The sequence below is a fragment of the Uloborus diversus genome, chromosome 6, assembly GCF_026930045.1.
Source record: "Uloborus diversus isolate 005 chromosome 6, Udiv.v.3.1, whole genome shotgun sequence".
In the NCBI taxonomy this organism is placed as follows: domain Eukaryota; kingdom Metazoa; phylum Arthropoda; class Arachnida; order Araneae; family Uloboridae; genus Uloborus; species Uloborus diversus.
The window spans coordinates 59,525,341-59,543,903 of NC_072736.1; the positions used below are offsets into that span (position 1 = coordinate 59,525,341).

At 32.6% G+C, this 18,563-nt stretch overlaps 1 protein-coding gene across 1 annotated transcript in view; it reads right to left on the bottom strand.

Moving 5' to 3' along the window:
• Positions 1–7,584: 7,584 nt before the first annotated feature.
• LOC129224518 (fasciculation and elongation protein zeta-2-like) overlaps positions 7,585–18,563 on the bottom strand; it is a 31,686-nt gene continuing 20,707 nt past the window's right edge. Inside the window, exons 6-8 of the mRNA XM_054858982.1 lie at positions 18,182–18,257; positions 14,725–14,790; positions 7,585–7,642 (exon numbers count right to left, since the gene is read on the bottom strand). Of these exons, the coding sequence (XP_054714957.1) occupies positions 7,626–7,642; positions 14,725–14,790; positions 18,182–18,257 (159 nt within the window). The 3' untranslated portion in view covers positions 7,585–7,625. The remainder of the gene's footprint in view (positions 7,643–14,724; positions 14,791–18,181; positions 18,258–18,563) is intronic.

Genomic DNA, 18,563 nt, shown 5'->3' on the forward strand with positions numbered 1-18,563 from the left:
TTTGGAGAGTACACAACTCGACAGCTGTAAATTAATACAACATACAAGTTACAGTTAAAACCAATTTGTGATGCAAGTTAAGCAGCTTGAGATTAAAATATGCAAGCAGTTTTGGTTATCATTATAACGTTACTAAGTGAAAGAGTACCAGTGGTGAAATAAGAAAATTGGCACAATCAATACAAAACAAAGTTCGTCATCTACTGTTATTCTGATACAATAGGAAAGAAAGTTGCATTTCTTATTTGACACAGAATGAGCATGAACCTGTTGCAAAAAGCCAAAATGAAAATTAGAAAATGCTACAGGGATAAATTAATCTCATCCACAATATTAAACATTTTTTTTAAATTCAATCTTTTTGATAATTGGATGCCTGACTTGCCAAATCGATTAACTCCATAAAACAAAAAGTAGAGAACAGTTATAAAGAAGATGGTGGATTATCCATGGGAGTAAATAAGCTCTCGCGTTACATTCTCTGCTACCACATGGTACTGAACAAAAATTTTAACATAAATTCACATGCTAAGCATTGATAAAGCACAACTAAAGCAGAAATAAGGATTTTTTTCAAAAAGTGGAGTTAAACCGATTTGGCGATTGAGGCATCCAATTAACATTGGGATTCATGGTCTTATAAAAATTCTCTTCAGAGATTAAAATAGATTTTGTAATTTTGTATGTTACTTCTCATTGAACTTGTATCCGTTATTGTACTTAAAACAGTTTACAATTTATAAGAAACAAGTAAGGTAAACACACCAGTAGTAGCCACTTCAAGGTTTATACCTGAAAAAATAGGATTCCAGCAGGGTTGGCAAGGTTTTGGACACTACGGTAAAAACCCCTGGTTTTTACCGTCCTGTCCAAAACCCTCGTGTCCAAAACTGCCCAAGTGTCCAAAACTATGTTTTTAGAATAATCATATTTTGTGAAAAACATTAAAAACAGAATAAAATGTATTAAGTAATGCTTTAGATTGAACTTTTATTCATTAAGAACATTCAACTTATTTGTGCAGTTGATTTTAATCTAGTTACGTAGAAGTTGAATTCTTGATTACAATTTCAATTTGTATGCATGAGTCTATTTTATTAATTATTTTTTTGATAATAGTAACCAAATTTCCCTATGTTTATGCATGTGTGCAAATGAAAGCAGGATTGGCAAGGTTTTTACCATCCTGTTCAAAACCTTTGTGTCCCAAAGTGTCCAAAAGTATTTTTTGAGAAACTATATTTTGTGAGAAAATATCAAAAACGGAACAAAATGTGTCAAAACTATTTTTTGGACTATTTAATACATTTATTCAATGTGGATATTCAAGTATAAAGATATAACTTATTTATGCAGCTGATTTTAATCTAGTTACGTAGAAATTAAATTCTTCATTAAAAATTTCAATTTGTATGCAGGAGTTTTTTTTTTTTTTCATTAACTAAATTTTTTGACATCCATGCATGTGTGCAAAAGAAAGGGTTCAAAATATAGTTCTAAAATTGACTTAAATGCAATAAATTACAAATTTTTGTAGTTACAGAATGTATTATATTAAAAATATGAACTAAAAAAAGAACAGCACAAGAGTTTTATAATTAAGTGTTTAATCATCAATTTTTGTTCTTTAATCTATTATTAAAAAAGAAATTTTTATTAAAACATTATGTAAAAATTATTTCCAAAAACCATTAAAAAAATAATTTTTTTTTCACCTCAATATTTATTGCACATTTTAATAGCATTCCTTTGAGTTATAAATGGAACTGAAATTAGTTGTCTTGGTAGTGTTGTGTATTTCTTTTCATAACTCTACCAACTGTTACATAAGGAAGTTTTTATGTACTGTAGTTACTGGCATTTCTTTTAAGTAAAATATTTTTTAAATGAACATTTGGAGAAAAATATTATTGAATACTCATTAATTAAACCTCATTAATATCCATATTTATGTATTATGAATACTGCATTAAAACAAATTGATTAGATTACACCCCTTTAGCTTTAGCATAGTTTTGGACAGTTTCGGACACTTTTGGACGGTAAAAACCACCTATCATGTCCCAAACCAGTTTTGGACAGTCCAAAACCCAACCCTGGATTCCAGGTTTCCCAATGGATTCAAACATGCAGGAGGTAATACCTGCTACGCATTTGATGCACTTTTGAATCCATTGGGAGACCTGGAATCCTATTTTTTCGAATATAAACCTGAAGTGGCAACTACTTAAGCATTGGCCACTATTGGTGTTTACCTTAGATTCACATATTTTCTTACAAGGTGAAAATCATTTATATTATTGAGAGAACCGTGCTTAAACTGTTTCTACATTTAAATCAAAACCAGGGCATGTGACAAAAACCTAAACAATGAAACTTCCAGTTTAGAGCTTCATACTCCATATATTGCACAAAAGCACACCTGAGAGAAACACGAGACCAAATGTAATATTTCCTAAGAAAAAACTTGAAGCCTCCCTAATACTTATTATTCTTGTAACTCGCATCAATTCAAAGATTACACAGCTTAACCTCATATATGTTATCAACAGTGCATTAATACAAGAACTTAAACTGCTATCATTAGCGAAACCTGAACTGTCTCTTGAAATGGTTGAGGTCTCCTAACAAGCTAGTAATATCACTTGTGTATGCGGATGAGGCTTTTAGCATAACACCCCTTACAAATAAATATATATTAACATACTAGGATTGGGAGGAATATGGCTGCACACCAAGAGGGTCACAGGCTCTCACTGAAACCCTGACTGATTTTAATAGCATTACACTATGTATCAGCAACAGATTAATAAAATTTAGTATGAAATATCCAAGGACCCAGAGCTGAGCTAGAGCTCAAAATTTCTCCCCTGCTCTAAAATTAACTTTTCAGCCTTTTTAATAGATCTAAAAAATAAAATTTGTAATTACTACCCAGAAGATACTTTTATTTTAGAAGCCACTTTTTCTTATTAATAGTAACTTTATCTGGGGAGGGGGAGTTTTTTCTTTAATGAAAATATTAAAGCAGTCTTAAGCTAAAATGTCAAAAGACAGAAGTGGATCAAAAGTTTGGCGTATGAGACCAGCTGCTTGATTGAATATATATTTTTGCAAAATAGTAAAAACAGTCCAGCCATCGATTTTTGCTAAAAAAAAGTTGAAGCATGTTCATATGATTCAAAAACAAAATACATTTAGTAGAATGCTTTATCAAATGAAAAAAAGACTGAAAAACAAAACGTTTTAAATCTTTTATGTATTCTTTGAACACTCCATTTCATATTAAAGAAAAAAGCTGCAAGTTAAAATTTGAAACTCAAAAGAACGCATAAATATATATTGTCACAGCTGGAGCATTTCTGGAGCAGGAGTCAGAGCTTATCTAGGAGCAGAGCTGGAGCTTCAAAAAAAAAAAAAAAAAAAAAAAAAAATTTAATCCCATGCAATATTTTGTTTAGCTGAAAAACTTTAAGCAGAATAAGTTCTTCTGAGTATAAGTGACAAGTTTTCTTTAGTACAAGTTAAGAAATGGATGAAAATTGCCATTTAATGGAATTTTAAGATGTAGGTTTACAGCATAAATAGTCTGAGAAACGCAGATTTATAGCAATAGCAGTTTTAAAAATATTCGGCAATCACATTAAAATTAAACACTTTATCAATATAACTTATAAATAAGGGGGGAGGCTTGTGGGTTTGAAAAATTCCACGCAACTTGTTTTAGGCTCTGCATCCTAATGCATAACCATACAGTTCAAATATTAGTTAAATTAATATGAGCCATTTAAGATAGTATAATCTGTCTTTCATTAAAATACAAAACACATAACAGCATTAAAATACATTTATACAGATAACACAAAATCATAAATTTCAATAAAGGACCATGTAAGTTTGTATTTCCAGCTTTTTAAAACACACATACACATTGGAAAGAAAAACAGAAGAAAATATTATACATGAATGTTGAAATGCAATGCTTTACGTAAAAAGTCAATGAAAATACATGTATACAAATAAATATGATTCATCAATATATGTACATAAAAGGAACACTTTGATACCTCTAAGAATTTACAAGTTGTAGTGTATTCAAAATAATGCTATACAAATAAAATTAAAGAATTTACATATGCATGATTACTTTATATCATTATAAACTATCACTTTAATGACAAGCAAAAATGCTGAGCCTTGAAACACAGGTACATTTTATGTCGCCTGAAAATAATTACATAAAAAAGGGAGGGAGTAAACTGATCCTACTGATCATAAAAGAAAACCTGAATGCGCAAAACTTTTTAAAATGAAATAACCACACGTATGATACATAAAACTATAACAGTACTTACTATACATAAACTTTCACATAATGAACATACAAGCATGACATAAGTAGATCGATAGAATTTTTGGAAGAGTGGAGGAAAAAACAACAAAAAACTTTAAACAAAGAGGATGCAGTTTTTCCATTGCTTTTTCTACTCCTTGAAATATGTAGTTACTGCAAACATTTAACAAATAAAATTGGCACATAATTGAAACTAGGATGTGTTGGAAAGTAGATCTCAGTAATTTTTTGGAACTCAATAGTTAGGAAAAAGTATAATATTCCAAGGACTGATAATTATTTTATGCTGATAAAAACAAGAGTTCTAAAAACATACTGGTGGCAATTCTTTATGATTTTACGAACCAGCAATTCTAACAATGAAATTTCATAATGAATTGGGGAAAAAAAATATTTAAAAACGTTTGAGGTTTTTCCTCTTTATCCATATTTGTAAAAATCAATATTTTCCAAAAGCTTGAAATGAAATATTTAGCATCACATCTTATTTGGAAACAAGAACATCAAATATCTTGCTCAAAGTCACATCATATAACCACTGATCTTGCCATAGGAGACAAAATCTTTAGCACTTTTATTACAAGTCAGAAAGTTTTAAAAAACAGCAGAAATGCAACAACTTGAGCTCCATTAGTATATCTCCACTACTGAACAATGTTAATTTCATTTTTGTGATATAAATAGATTGTAAAATCTTTTTTAAACATTTGCAAGTTACGAGAGTATGCAAGGAAAGTGAATGATTCTAATAACTCTTGCAGGTTTGATTAAACCCATTTTCCAGTTTTTGAAAAAATAAGAGTTTTTTTTAGCTCTTTGGCAGTGTAAGGCAAATAAATATTTAAATGAGAATGTACTGAAAAGAAATGCTGACTCTTTAATGAAAGATGATTTTTATTACTTCAAGCATGGCTTACAAAATTGAAAAAACACAGAAAGAACGTCCAAGAACATTTTTCATGGTGACAGGAATATGTTAAAAATAAAATATCAAGACTAACAGAACAGAAACACTAAAAAAATTGATAATGTTGATTATCAGGCTGCGAATCCACACACCCCACAGTGGGGGGGGGGGACATCCTTAAGGTGCTCAATATCTCAAGAAATTGAGAATAAAAATTAAAAAAAAAAAAAAAAAAAAACTAGCACTAAAACTTATTAATGTTGCAAATATAAACTGCTGGTCTCCGGGGAGAGGCCCTACAGATTTTGTTGCAAAGGGGCCCAAAATTTATAGATCCGGGCCTGTTGATTATTAACTATAATTTTAGGAAAATTGCCACATTTTTCTGTGCAGAAATATGTTTTAGCAATTGGATGTCTAAAATCAAACAGAATGGATTGGAATTAACTGTTAACATCAAATAAAACCCAAGTGAGTAAATTACAGAACCAGAACTTTTAATACAAAATCATTAATAGTGGATGCTGATGCCATTCAACAAACCTATTTACCAATAGTTAATTTACTTTTCATAGAAATGGTGAAGTTGTGTTCGGCAATGCAATACAATTTCACAAATGGTTCATCTAAGAAAAAGCATCAAAAATCAATTTTTGTTAGTCAGGTCAGTCAAGTCTAAATTGAAATATTCAATACAAATTACTTTAAAAATATACATAGCATAGTGAATGCTGAGTCACTACACATTGTGTCACAATAACTTTTCTTTTTCTTCTTTATGTATAGTTTCTTTTAATACTTTGTAAAACGTTTCTGATCTAATTGCAATTTTAATCAATGCCTATTCCTTACTAAAAATACCAAAATCGACAAGAATTAAAAACTTTTCTAATTGCAACACTTCCCAACCTTACTAATTTTATAATAAGGTGCATCAAAGTTCTGAACCTGAAACTTGAATTACGAACCATTCAACTAAAAGCATCATCTATATCGCTACTCTTATCATACAAATTTACAATGCATGTTGAAAGAAAACATTTAATTAAAATATCTACAATATTCCAGAACATACACTCATGTCATGTTTTATGCTGCAGACATTGAAAAAATGGAAGAACCTCGCAAATACGGGCCAAAATCGAGAAAATCTTCTTCAAGCACTATTTTTACAAAGTAAAAATGGTATTTCCTACAGTGAAGCTTCTCTAGAGAAATCGACAAATGTCGATTATTAAGAGATGTATTTAAACAATGGAGATCTCTTGATAAATGCATACAATTTATTAACAGTATAAAACGAAAACAATTTCAAACATAATGTTGAACACTGTGGTAAAATTTGCTTTAGATTTTGTGAAACAACAATCAAGGAATAAATCTCCAATAGTAAGAGACTAAAGGCAGCAGCAAGCAATTATTAGAAGTAAAAAATAGAGTATTTTATGGTTGAAATAATACAATAAAAATGCATGATTATTGTGATTGAGCTTGATATAGTCCAAGTATTGTTAATAGGACTAGAATGGGTTGAAAAATATAATTTTATGCAAAGTGGTTGCTAAACAGAACATAATTTTTGGAGGAAAATTTTGATTCTACTAAATCTAACCTTTTTGCAAATTCCTTCAAATTAATAATTCTAAACAAAATGTTGGTTGTTTTGGGAGCCAATTGTTTATTAGAGGTCAGTAAGAGTATTTATTTTTAATTAGAAAAAATAGTAAAACACAAAAAGAGTACCTTAAACCGTAGTGTAAAGATAAATATTTACTATACTTTCAGAACTCTTACTAGTGGCAAGTAATTTGAACTTGGAAACAAGACCTAGACAGAATTTATTTTCAGGAATGGCTCATATATTTCTCCCTGAAATTTTTCAGCAGTTATGCATCATAATTTTTACCTTCACAGAATATCTAATGAAAATAATTATTTTAAATTAAGTGCAAATTTTGCTGTTGTAGGACAAAAGCAGGCGACAATATAAATTATTTAAAATAGTTTTAAGACACTAAGAAAACTTGACATTAAATTTCAGAAGGATAACGGAATACTGGACAATACAGATTTTTGTAAGTACTTGCACTGGTCTGAATTTATCTGAATTGCCGAGGTTCTACCATTTTGAAAATGTTGAGAAATCACATTAACTCTAATCATTTACATGTCCCTTAATGAGCCTCAAAATATTTCTTTTCGCTCACCCTTCTTGCAAAGAAAGGCAGCAAGCGGCCATGAATCTGGTCGGGAGGAAAGCAGTTTTTTTTTTGAGTGCAAGTTCCTAATCGACTGTAAGCTCCGACGCTGACCTAACAAAGACTCTGAGAGACTAGAAGTGAGGGAAAGAGCTTGTGTTCCACTTCACGTAGGACACAATACTGCAAAGAAAAAAAAATTACAATACATAAAAAAATAAAAGTAAAAAATGTTAACATGAAATACATAAGAGTTAAACTTTTCCTTTTGATGGACAAAAGGGAGAAAATAGCTGCATTTTTTCACTTACAAAGTCTGAATAGTAAATTTATATTTAAAAAACAATCTTCAAACATATTAACAGAACAGATCTTCTTGATTTAATGTCAAAATGTGAAATATCAGTATATAAATATATATATATATATATATATATATATATTCACATACACACACAGAGGATTACTTTGCATTATTTATACAATATTTTCAAAAACTATATAATACCAGACCTGCCAACCTTATGAAAAGAAAAAAAGGGAGATCCACTCAAAGCTTTAAGGGAGAAAAGGGGAGATTTTAAACGATGCTATAATGAATAAAAAACACTGTTATTTCAAGTATTTCTAGTTTAAAGTAGATTAATGTTACACAATGTGTTAATTTAGTACCATTCCAGTGCAGTTCTTTAAAAACTCATGCACTGTAGATTGAAAACGGTTGACAGACAGTTCAAAAAAATATAATGAATACAGATATAATCAATTGCTTAAGTTTTATTTTATTTTTTAAATATTCGCAACACTTATTCAAAATACAATATCATATTCTATTATAAGTTATTAATTTTCTCAATATCAGATAAAAGTCACAAAAATCAACCTTTTTTTGTTTTCCTGTTAATGCAATTTCCATGTAGTATATTACATGTTGAATCTCAAGTTAATTTTTTTTTTTAAGAAAACTTTAGAACAGTTCCAAGTTCTGCATATTACAAAAAAAAATTACAAATTAACAGATAATAACAACACATTTTAACTTGTAATAACAAACATTATTAACAAAACATATTAGATTAACAAAACATATTAAATTACAAAAAAACCTAAGTTACTTAAATTTACCTAGCAAGTTACAATCCTTTTTCATTTTTTCACTCTTAAGGAAGTTGCAGATTTTGCTCTTTTCAGAAAATTTGAATCGAATTTATGTTCATAACATTTGCCTGAAAAATTACTTTTAAGAAGCAACAAGCTTTCTAAATTTTCATCCGACATAGATGAGCGGAATTCAGTGCGGCTTTTCCTAACCAAACTGAATATTCGTTCACATTCTGCATTGCTATGAGGAATAGATAAAATACCAAGCATAACATTACAAATGTTTTTATATACTTCTTTACCCATCTGATTTTTTATTTGGCTAATTAAATGCCATTTAACATCAGTTCTCTCTTCCTCTGTAATACGTTGGGGAATTTCTGCAATTTGAAGAGCAACAAATTCTTCCTTCAATTGATAAATTTTCGCATTAACATCTCCCTCGAGAAATATAGGAAAGCGATCAATAAAAAATTTAATACTCGAGAAGGATGCTGTTTCAAGTTTTTCAATACTGCACACCTCAGCATGGCGCAAAACTTCATCTTTTAAAGGAAATTTTAAAATCACATAATCACAACACCTGAGAAAATATTTCCTTCCATTGGAAAAAAACTCTTTTTTTTTCAGATGATTTCAAAGTCTGAACCACTTCAGTAGTGCTTTCTCCAATGAGCAAATCATCATTGTTGTCGTGATGCGCGCGTTTAATTTTGTGAAATCATACGAAAACCAAAGAGAAAGCGATTTTAGGCCGTGGAAGTGGAAGCATCGCTGCCGCGCATAACCTCAGACCAACGACTGCCTTGAATGCCCAAGAACAAAAATTTAAAAGAGACTTACCCGGGGGTGGTGTTTGTTGACGATAGAAAACACAAAATTAATTACCACACATTCTTTATTCTACGTTACTTCCAAGCAGACATGAAGACAGGCACTAGGCATGGTGATCACCAGAACATTTCACTTAGTATAAAAAAAACAAATGTGAGGAATACAGACTTAAGAGTTCATGAATGGAGCTGGGTATTGTTGCTAAGTTCGTTAACGATCAAAAAAAAGGTAGAGTTCTCGCGGAGGGTGGTGGAATATTTAAATTGAAATGGACGAAGGACGTACAGTTCGCTATGAATATGGTGGGATGTTATCGAGGGATGGCTTTTGATAAACAAAAAATGTCCGTTGCAGGCCGATGTACGTTGAGACGAAAATGGTGCAGGCTGTAATCACCATGGTGACAACGTTGAGCTCGTCACACGCTTAAAAAGGAATCAGGATACTTTCAAGGTAATTGCGGATCCATGCCGTCACCTCATGGTATGTAGATCATCGAAGAAGTAGTTACATTAAGGGGACGATTCAGGTGCACTCTGCGTGCCGCCATCGGACGCCATCATTCAAACAGGTGATGGATCATCAATGCACTCATCTTCAGCTGCGACGAAGTACGGTCTTGATTAATATTTTTTTAAACATATATGAAAAAATGAAACGTTCACCTCATGTTGAGGTTATTAACGATTTTGCGGCGAGCAACGGCCGTCCCCAGACGCCGTGCACCGATGCTTCATTATCGCCATCGTAGAACAAAAACCGGAGCCGCAGAAAATGCGACCGAGCGGACAGAGAGCAGCAAGTCGAGTGAAGTGGGGTGGAAAAATGAATCGGCAAATGAGCGATCAGATCCGGGTACGCGGTGATGCGCGGGAACCAATGAGTGCGTTTGGCGCCCAAACAACGAAGGGAAGGGGACGCTACGCCATTTTAATGGCCGACAAGAAGATGCAAAAAATTGGATCGACGCTTGAAAAATTGACAAAAAGTTAAACGATGGGAAAAGTGAACAAGTCATATTTTGATATCGTAAAGTGTGCGAAATTTAACGGGGGAACGCGGGGAAAACGTGGAATGCACAAGAAAATAAAAAACAACAAAATGGGGGAAAAAAACGATTAAAATGACCGAAAACATGGGAAAAATGTAAATGGGTAAAAAATGTGATATGCATTATCACATACACTGGCAATCGGACGCCATCATTCAAACAGGTGATGGATCATCAATGCACTCATCTTCAGCTGCGACGAAGTACGGTCTTGATTAATATTTTTTTAAACATATATGAAAAAATGAAACGTTCACCTCATGTTGAGGTTATTAACGATTTTGCGGCGAGCAACGGCCGTCCCCAGACGCCGTGCACCGATGCTTCATTATCGCCATCGTAGAACAAAAACCGGAGCCGCAGAAAATGCGACCGAGCGGACAGAGAGCAGCAAGTCGAGTGAAGTGGGGTGGAAAAATGAATCGGCAAATGAGCGATCAGATCCGGGTACGCGGTGATGCGCGGGAACCAATGAGTGCGTTTGGCGCCCAAACAACGAAGGGAAGGGGACGCTACGCCATTTTAATGGCCGACAAGAAGATGCAAAAAATTGGATCGACGCTTGAAAAATTGACAAAAAGTTAAACGATGGGAAAAGTGAACAAGTCATATTTTGATATCGTAAAGTGTGCGAAATTTAACGGGGGAACGCGGGGAAAACGTGGAATGCACAAGAAAATAAAAAACAACAAAATGGGGGAAAAAAACGATTAAAATGACCGAAAACATGGGAAAAATGTAAATGGGTAAAAAATGTGATATGCATTATCACAATTGTTTCTTTGATGGAAATCACTATGATAGTCTAGAGCAAGCAAATTTGCACATTCTTTGATCGCTTTTGCTTTAACAAATTTCAACAAAATTTGCTTTAAGAAATCATATAATAATGATAATAATCTATCAATCAAAGGAGCTTGACATTACAAGACAGTGTTCAGCTGATCAAACACTGGTGAGATATATAACAAAAATAAACAGTACGCTTTATTCAAATCAGACGTTAATAAATTTAAGTCTTTCTTCCCTTGACTGAATTTGATGCCGCTGTTCAAAACAATCCCGTTTTTTCTGCTGAACTGAAGCTGTATTATCATTAGTTTTCAATTTTTTTTCACTGATCTTTCATCCACTGCAGTTATGCAGTTTTCCAATTTTCTTTTCATAGATTTTTCATCCACTGCAGCTTTGCAATGTTCCTGTAACACATTTGGACCACTGAGATTTATTTTCGGAATTGTAAAAAAATTTAAATTGCTTTTAGATGCTCCTTTGTAGCTTGAGTTTTGCTTTTCAGCTTTGAAAAAGGCAACTAGTGGTTCCCACAAATCAATCATTCTTTATAGACATTTTGTTGTAGAGAGCCATCTAGTTTGAACATGCTTCAAAATCTTTTTAATTTCCTCATTATGAAGCTCCTGAAATTTTTCCAATTCCTCTTTCCTCTTCGAACTTCTCTTGAAGTAATAATATATATCTACAAGAAGTTAATCAACATTTAGCGGTAGACTAGAGGCACCTTTTTCTGCTGCTAAATTAAGCAGATGACAAGGACATCCAACACTGATCAAATTATTCTGATGTTCTTTCAAGTATTTCACAACACCTATTTTTTTCCCTACCATTACATTGGCATTATCTGATCCAAATCCAATACAGTTTGAAACTGGCACATTGAGTTCGTTTAATTTATTGATGATGAGATTTGCAATATTTACACCAGAAGAATCTCCCTGCAGCACAGGTATGGCTAGTAAATTATTTTCAACTTTTCCACTGCAAATATTAAAATAAGTTGCCACAATTGGATACAGCTTGCTGCCTGAGTCGTTACTACGATCTGTGGCTAACGAATAAGGACGGGATTTCAACGCAGTTACTACATCCATTTTACTAGACGATGCCCATTCCGAAATTATGGCACTACTTTTAGTGCGGCCGCAACTATACTTTTGAGAGATTTTGTTTTTCGGAAATATCTTATGCAGTAGAGGTCCTATGTGGTCCGCACAACTTATAGGCAAGTTATGCTCGATGAGGAATGCAGTAAATAAACACTCTGCTCTAGTTACTTCATCCTTGTTGCTGAAAAAACTGTTTATCTCAGCATGCTCTTTGGATGCTTTGGCTCTTGCTTCCACATTGTTGATGTGCTTTTTCATTCGAATTTGCTGCACGATGTCATTTCTTCCTCCATGGCTGATACTAATGTCCGTAGCGCACTCTTCACAAAACGCGTAATGCAGACCTTTATTTGATCTTTTCATAAAAGGAAACTCACTCGTATAATCACTCTTAAACTTTTGTAAACAATTCTTTTTTTCAGACATTGCTAAAGATGAATGAACTACAACGCACGCTGTAGACCAAGACGAAAACACGCGGCGCAGTTAGCATGCGTCTGAAAACTGAACGATACCGCGAAAATAGCAATGGCCCATGCGTGAGATAGAAGTAGATGTCGAAGTGCGAACGTAGAGTTAAACCAAAATGGAAGCGTATCAGTCGATACTCCGAACGCTCCCATCGGATGTTTTGCCGCTCACTGAGCAGAGGCGGGTTTGCTCTGTTAGCCACGCCATCTATTAGGGCTGTGAGTAACTATTTTCAGAAAGAAAATAATGTTTAATTAAAAAAAAAAAAAAGAATTTAAAAAAAAACAGGAGAAATGGATACTCAAACGTACAACCGGGAGAATGGAGTAAAAAACGGGAGTCTCCCGTGAAAAACGGGAGAGTTGGCAGGTCTGTAATACCACAAAACAAGCAACTTCTGTCATACAATGAGTGAGTGTGAAGCAAGAGGGCTGATCAGTAAGGACTTGTGACCAGAGGGTCCCGGGTTAGATCCTAGCCAGTGGAAGATTCACCGTCTTCATTAATGGTGACTGTGGGACGTTAAATATGCTCATGGTCAAAAAGTCCTCCAAGCGAAACGATACCTCTGGGGGTGCTGGACCAGGGATTGCTCAGCTTCTGGTCTGGATCAAAAAATCACAGCTGTCTTCAGGGTCCCATCCAACTGGCTAAACCACAAATAGTGGTAGATACAGGGGACAATGGAGTGAAAAAGTGTGAAGCAAGTAGCAAGATCCAAGGTATCGATACAACTGATTGCATAATAGCTGGTTTTAACCATCGGAAAATAAATGTCTTTTTTTGAAGACGAAAAATGCTCTAGTGAAGTGCATGTCCGCCCTGACATGCATTTTAGGAGTGGTTTTAGTAACTCCATAAGACCAAATCTTCAATCAGAACTCTGAAAGCCAGATCGTAAGCTTTCTATAGAAAGTTTACAGTAACTTGTACCAACTTCACTCTCTTAGCAGGTCCCATATAATGGGACCTGCTAAGAGAGTGAATTGATGGAAAAAGAAACACATAGCAAAACTTTATCAATTACTGATGAAAACATTCAAAGATGCTTCATCCATAAAAAACAGAATAAGTTGTTCATTCATTCTGGCATCTGTGCAAAGCATGACTTTATTTTTACGTTAAATTTTTTTCAAAGCAATTTTAACAATTATATTGCAGATGATAAAACCAGATAAAATGGATAGATAAATCAACTGTAATTCAAAGTTTAACCCAATTACATTTGAGAGCTTATCTTTAAATGATTTCCGAATCATATTTAAAATTTAAAACTAAGATTTTTATGAAATCTAAGGGAAATTTCCTTTATTTACCTTTTGATAAAATTTAATAACTAGTTCAAGGGATTAAAGTTCTATTTTGGCAAAGGATGCAGAAAGAAAGCATTTCTTGGCTTGCATGTAAAAAGTAGGCTTGGGTAATTTTAGCATTGCTGTAATTGAGTAGCAATCTTCTAACATTAGCCCTTAGTTTCTGATATTAACTGTCATTTCTCACATAGTAGATGGCACAAAGCAAACTATGGAAAATTCAAAGTCATTTTTTACAAAGCATTTTTTTTGCCGTTCTAGGGTTTAATGAAAAAAAAAACTATGCTTATTTCGTTGATGCATTTTTCAGTGTCAAAACAAATTTGTGACCTCTTTTAGAAATTCGTAGCTTTTTTGGGATTGTTATTTTTTTAACTGTGGCATTTGCAGGAGTTTTATGATTTTCGAAAGCAGCGAAAATTCTGTAGACAAATGCCTTTCACACTCTAAATAAATTTTGAAAAACTGAATTACTTCAATCAATCACAGTAAGTTTCCTTCTGCATTAAGTTTTGTCAAATCATATCAGTTGATAAAAAGTCATAATTTTATCCAAAAATAAGAACTGCGAAAAAATTATAATAGCTATACCTTTAAGAATGTAATCTGTGAGCAAAGCAGGCACAGCTGGATTATCTTCGTAAATTGCTTTCAAAACTGAAATAAAGACCATTTACATATCAATAAAGGAGACATGCAAGTTGGCTTCTCATGTACAAAATTCAGAACATTTACAAAAAAAAAAAAAAAAACGATATAAACCAATATTCTGGCTGACTTTAGGATTTTTGTAAAATAGGAATGATTGATTATTAGAAAAGAATTCTTCAGCAACAACTAGATACAATCATCATTCTGTTTTTTAAAAACCAACTGATAAAAAAAGTGGCTTAAAGGGAGTCTCGAAATCAATTTTTCATGGGTCACAACGTTCTAATGACTTGTTTAGCTTTACTTATAGATTAAACGATTATTTTTCAGCTTACTATTACTTTCTATCGAGGTAGTAACTCGGGGAGTAGTGGGTGACGCTTTTGAACACCTCAAAAGTGCTTGGTGGAGGATAGGAAGGGGGGGGGGGGTGCTAAACAAATCATTGCTACATAACAAATGCCAGTGGCCTAGCCAGAAAAAAAAATTGGAAGGGGATATAGTTAGTTTTAATCACTTTTTATGGCCAAACCAGAGAAATTTCCAAGTTTCAGGAAGGGATATATTCTGAGCATAGGAAAATCATGCCTCAAAACCTTGCAATGACAAAAACTTAAAAGAATTACTAAGAAGTTCACAGATAAGATATATACCATGCGTGCAAAACATAGGGGTCGAAAATATCATATTTCCGAAAATATCAAAAATAACCGATATTTTGACATGTATCGGATATTTTGATATACATCCGATATTTTCAATAAGCACAAACTGAAGTCTTCAATACAGTAAACGCATCCTCAAATCTATCTTTATTTTCTTATACTATAATTACAATATATAGATTTAAAATTAAGGTATCTTTCATTATTTACATTTAACATTTCATTTTACATTTTAATCAATTTTAATGTTGTTAATTTAACATTTGCTGTTTCACTCACTGTTAGTTACTTTCACAGTTATATGATTCAGAAATAAAATATATAGATTGGTCGGTGCATAGTCATGAGACATTTTCTTTTTCTCTGACCAATTTTCAATATTTAATGAGGCACTTTTAATAAGAATTAAAACTGTTACATTACTTATAATTTCAGGAATGTAAAATAAAAAAAGAATATTATATTACTTTGTTATATTAATGATGTATTAATCAGGGCTGTGGAGTCGGAGTCGGACTGATTTTGGGGTAAAGGAGTCGGAGTCGTTAGAAAACTTGCCGACTCCGACTCCGGGTTTCTTTTTTTCTTTCCTTTTCACTGACTCTCCTTGCATTTTTTAAAAACTGACTACCAATTGGTTCAATTACATGTATAAAAAGATACTAATGAGAAAATAACTGCCATTATGGCAATCAGCTAGCCTGAATGCTTACCGAACTTACTGTAGCCGTCCTCTAGTTTGCTTGCTTTTTAACTTAACTAATAGCGACTGTCAGCAAACGGTTTTGTTGCCCAACATTTTCAAGTAATCACTTTCAAATAAAAATAGAAATATAGTGTTTTGTTCGATCTCAGTTATAAAATAGCGAAAGAAACGTAACAAATTAATAAGTCGAGGCCCGTAGCTAAGGTTGAAATGTTTAAGGGTGATTGACAAATTCAAAAACGTTCTGGCGCGAAAGCACGAGTCCAAAAGATCCAATGAAAAATAATCTAATGTTTTTTTCTTTATTAAGACTATTTCTATAAGCTCGGTTCTCACTAAAAAGTATGGAACAAAATAAGTGTAAATGATTTCTTGATTGCAACACTCAATAATTGCAGCTAATCTTAAAATCTTAATATTAAGGTTAATTCTAAAGCAGACAATAAAATTTAAATTAAAAATTTAGCGAAGAAGAAATATAGGTATAGTAAAAGCTATTCGTACAAATTTGTATAGCGGCCGCATTTTGTGTAAAATTAGCTCCTGATGTATATGTGCCCTATTTTCGTTGAAATTTGATTGATGAAATATAATTTAAAATATATTCGCGAAAATTTTCAGAATTAAAGTACTTATAAACTCTGAAATTAACTTTGGGTGTCATCTACCTGATGGGTGTCACCCAGGGAAAACCACCCCCTCTCAAGAACTTGGATTTAGAAAAAAAAAAAAAAGCTTTTTTTCTCTCAAGTTACAGCTTTCAAAAATTGAAAGCACACGATTTGATCAATATCTATTTGTTAAACATTAAAGGGGGGCAAATTGCAGATAATCCTTTTCAAATTTTTTAAAAGGGATTTTTAAGTCATCTCACTTCTTAACTGGTAACTGTTGGAAAATTTGATTTTTAAATTGAATTTCTAACGTTGTATGCGTCTTGGGTTTACAATAAAAAACAAAATGCGAAATTTTCATGAAAAGGAATCAATATTTCAATCTCTGTTTAGAGGTTTTCCCCCTTCCCCTGAAGGGAGAGAGGGAGTTGAAAAAATACAATTAAAAAAATCAAAAACATCCGGAGTCGGAGTTGGGCGTTTCAAAATCCAGGAGTCTGAGTCGGGGTCGGAGTCGGCCATTTTCCTTCCGACTCCGCAGCCCTGGTATTAATACATCATAAAAATATAGTACATAACTTTTTGGTTATTTTTAACAATAAATAAACAATATTACAGTGATTAATTTAAGTTTTACATTGAAAATACTGTAGTTTAACCGGCTGGTCTGATTAAGTGAACAAGACCTGTGCAGCTTAACCGAATATACGCAAAACATTTAAATTCCCTTATTATTATTGTGAGCCCCATATGTATGGTGAGCATACAAAGAAGAAAAATCGCTGCTTTCAAAAATTTTCTATTAAAAAATAAAATAAGAAATATTTTTACACTAGTTCAAGACTGTATTCAGACAAATACGGTTTTAGTTATTCCTTTCTGTCAGTAGAGATTCAATTCAATAACCAGAAGTAAAAAATAAGTGCTAAAAAGTACTAATCCGTCATTAAAAATTCAATGAACTGAAAATTATTCCTTTTTTTTCAAAATTTTTTTTCAAACAATTTGCGTAAATATTGAACGTGATTACTGAACTTAAGAAATTTGAAATTTCACTGAAATTTTGATCTTTGCTGGAACAGTGCCGCCATGCAATGGCAGTTTCGTTAGCAATTTTTCCTGCAGATATTGTTGGATTTAGTTGAAAGTTACATGGAACCATTATTAATTTTTATTGCACTAACTATTAAGTTCCTTGACCCACTTGAAACTTGCTTCAACAGGGCAATTTTTAATTTTTTCCGATTTCGTCTCATGTTTTTTGGTCCAATAAGCGAATAATATTAGTCTTGTGTAACGGAATTTGTATTGGTTCTTTAAGATTTGTTCCGAATAAGCAGCTGGTTTGATTAACATTTGGTCCAATTAAGCGGATTCCATTGCACTTTGATGGTTAATGATAGAATACTTACTCTTGATTAAGATCTGCAGAGTCGGGTTATCTGGTGGTCCATTTTCCATGCTGTATGGGATCACCGTTGTTAGGAACTAGAAATGTAGACATTGAAATGCAATAAGTAAAAATAAACTTTAAAAAAGTACAAAATTTGCAAAAAAAAAAAAAAAAATTATTTTCAGTTACAAAGAGCCTTTTTCCAATGCTAAAAGATGCCAGTTTTGGCATGCAAAGACACTCAACAAAAGCTTTTGCCCATATGCCATCATGCTACAGTCAAAATTCATTATGGCTGTTCATTAATCACAGATTAATTAAGAAAGTTGTATTTATCTAAATAAATAATCAAGAACTGAACAACAACAAAGTTAACTCGTACACACAGTACCGCTGAAATC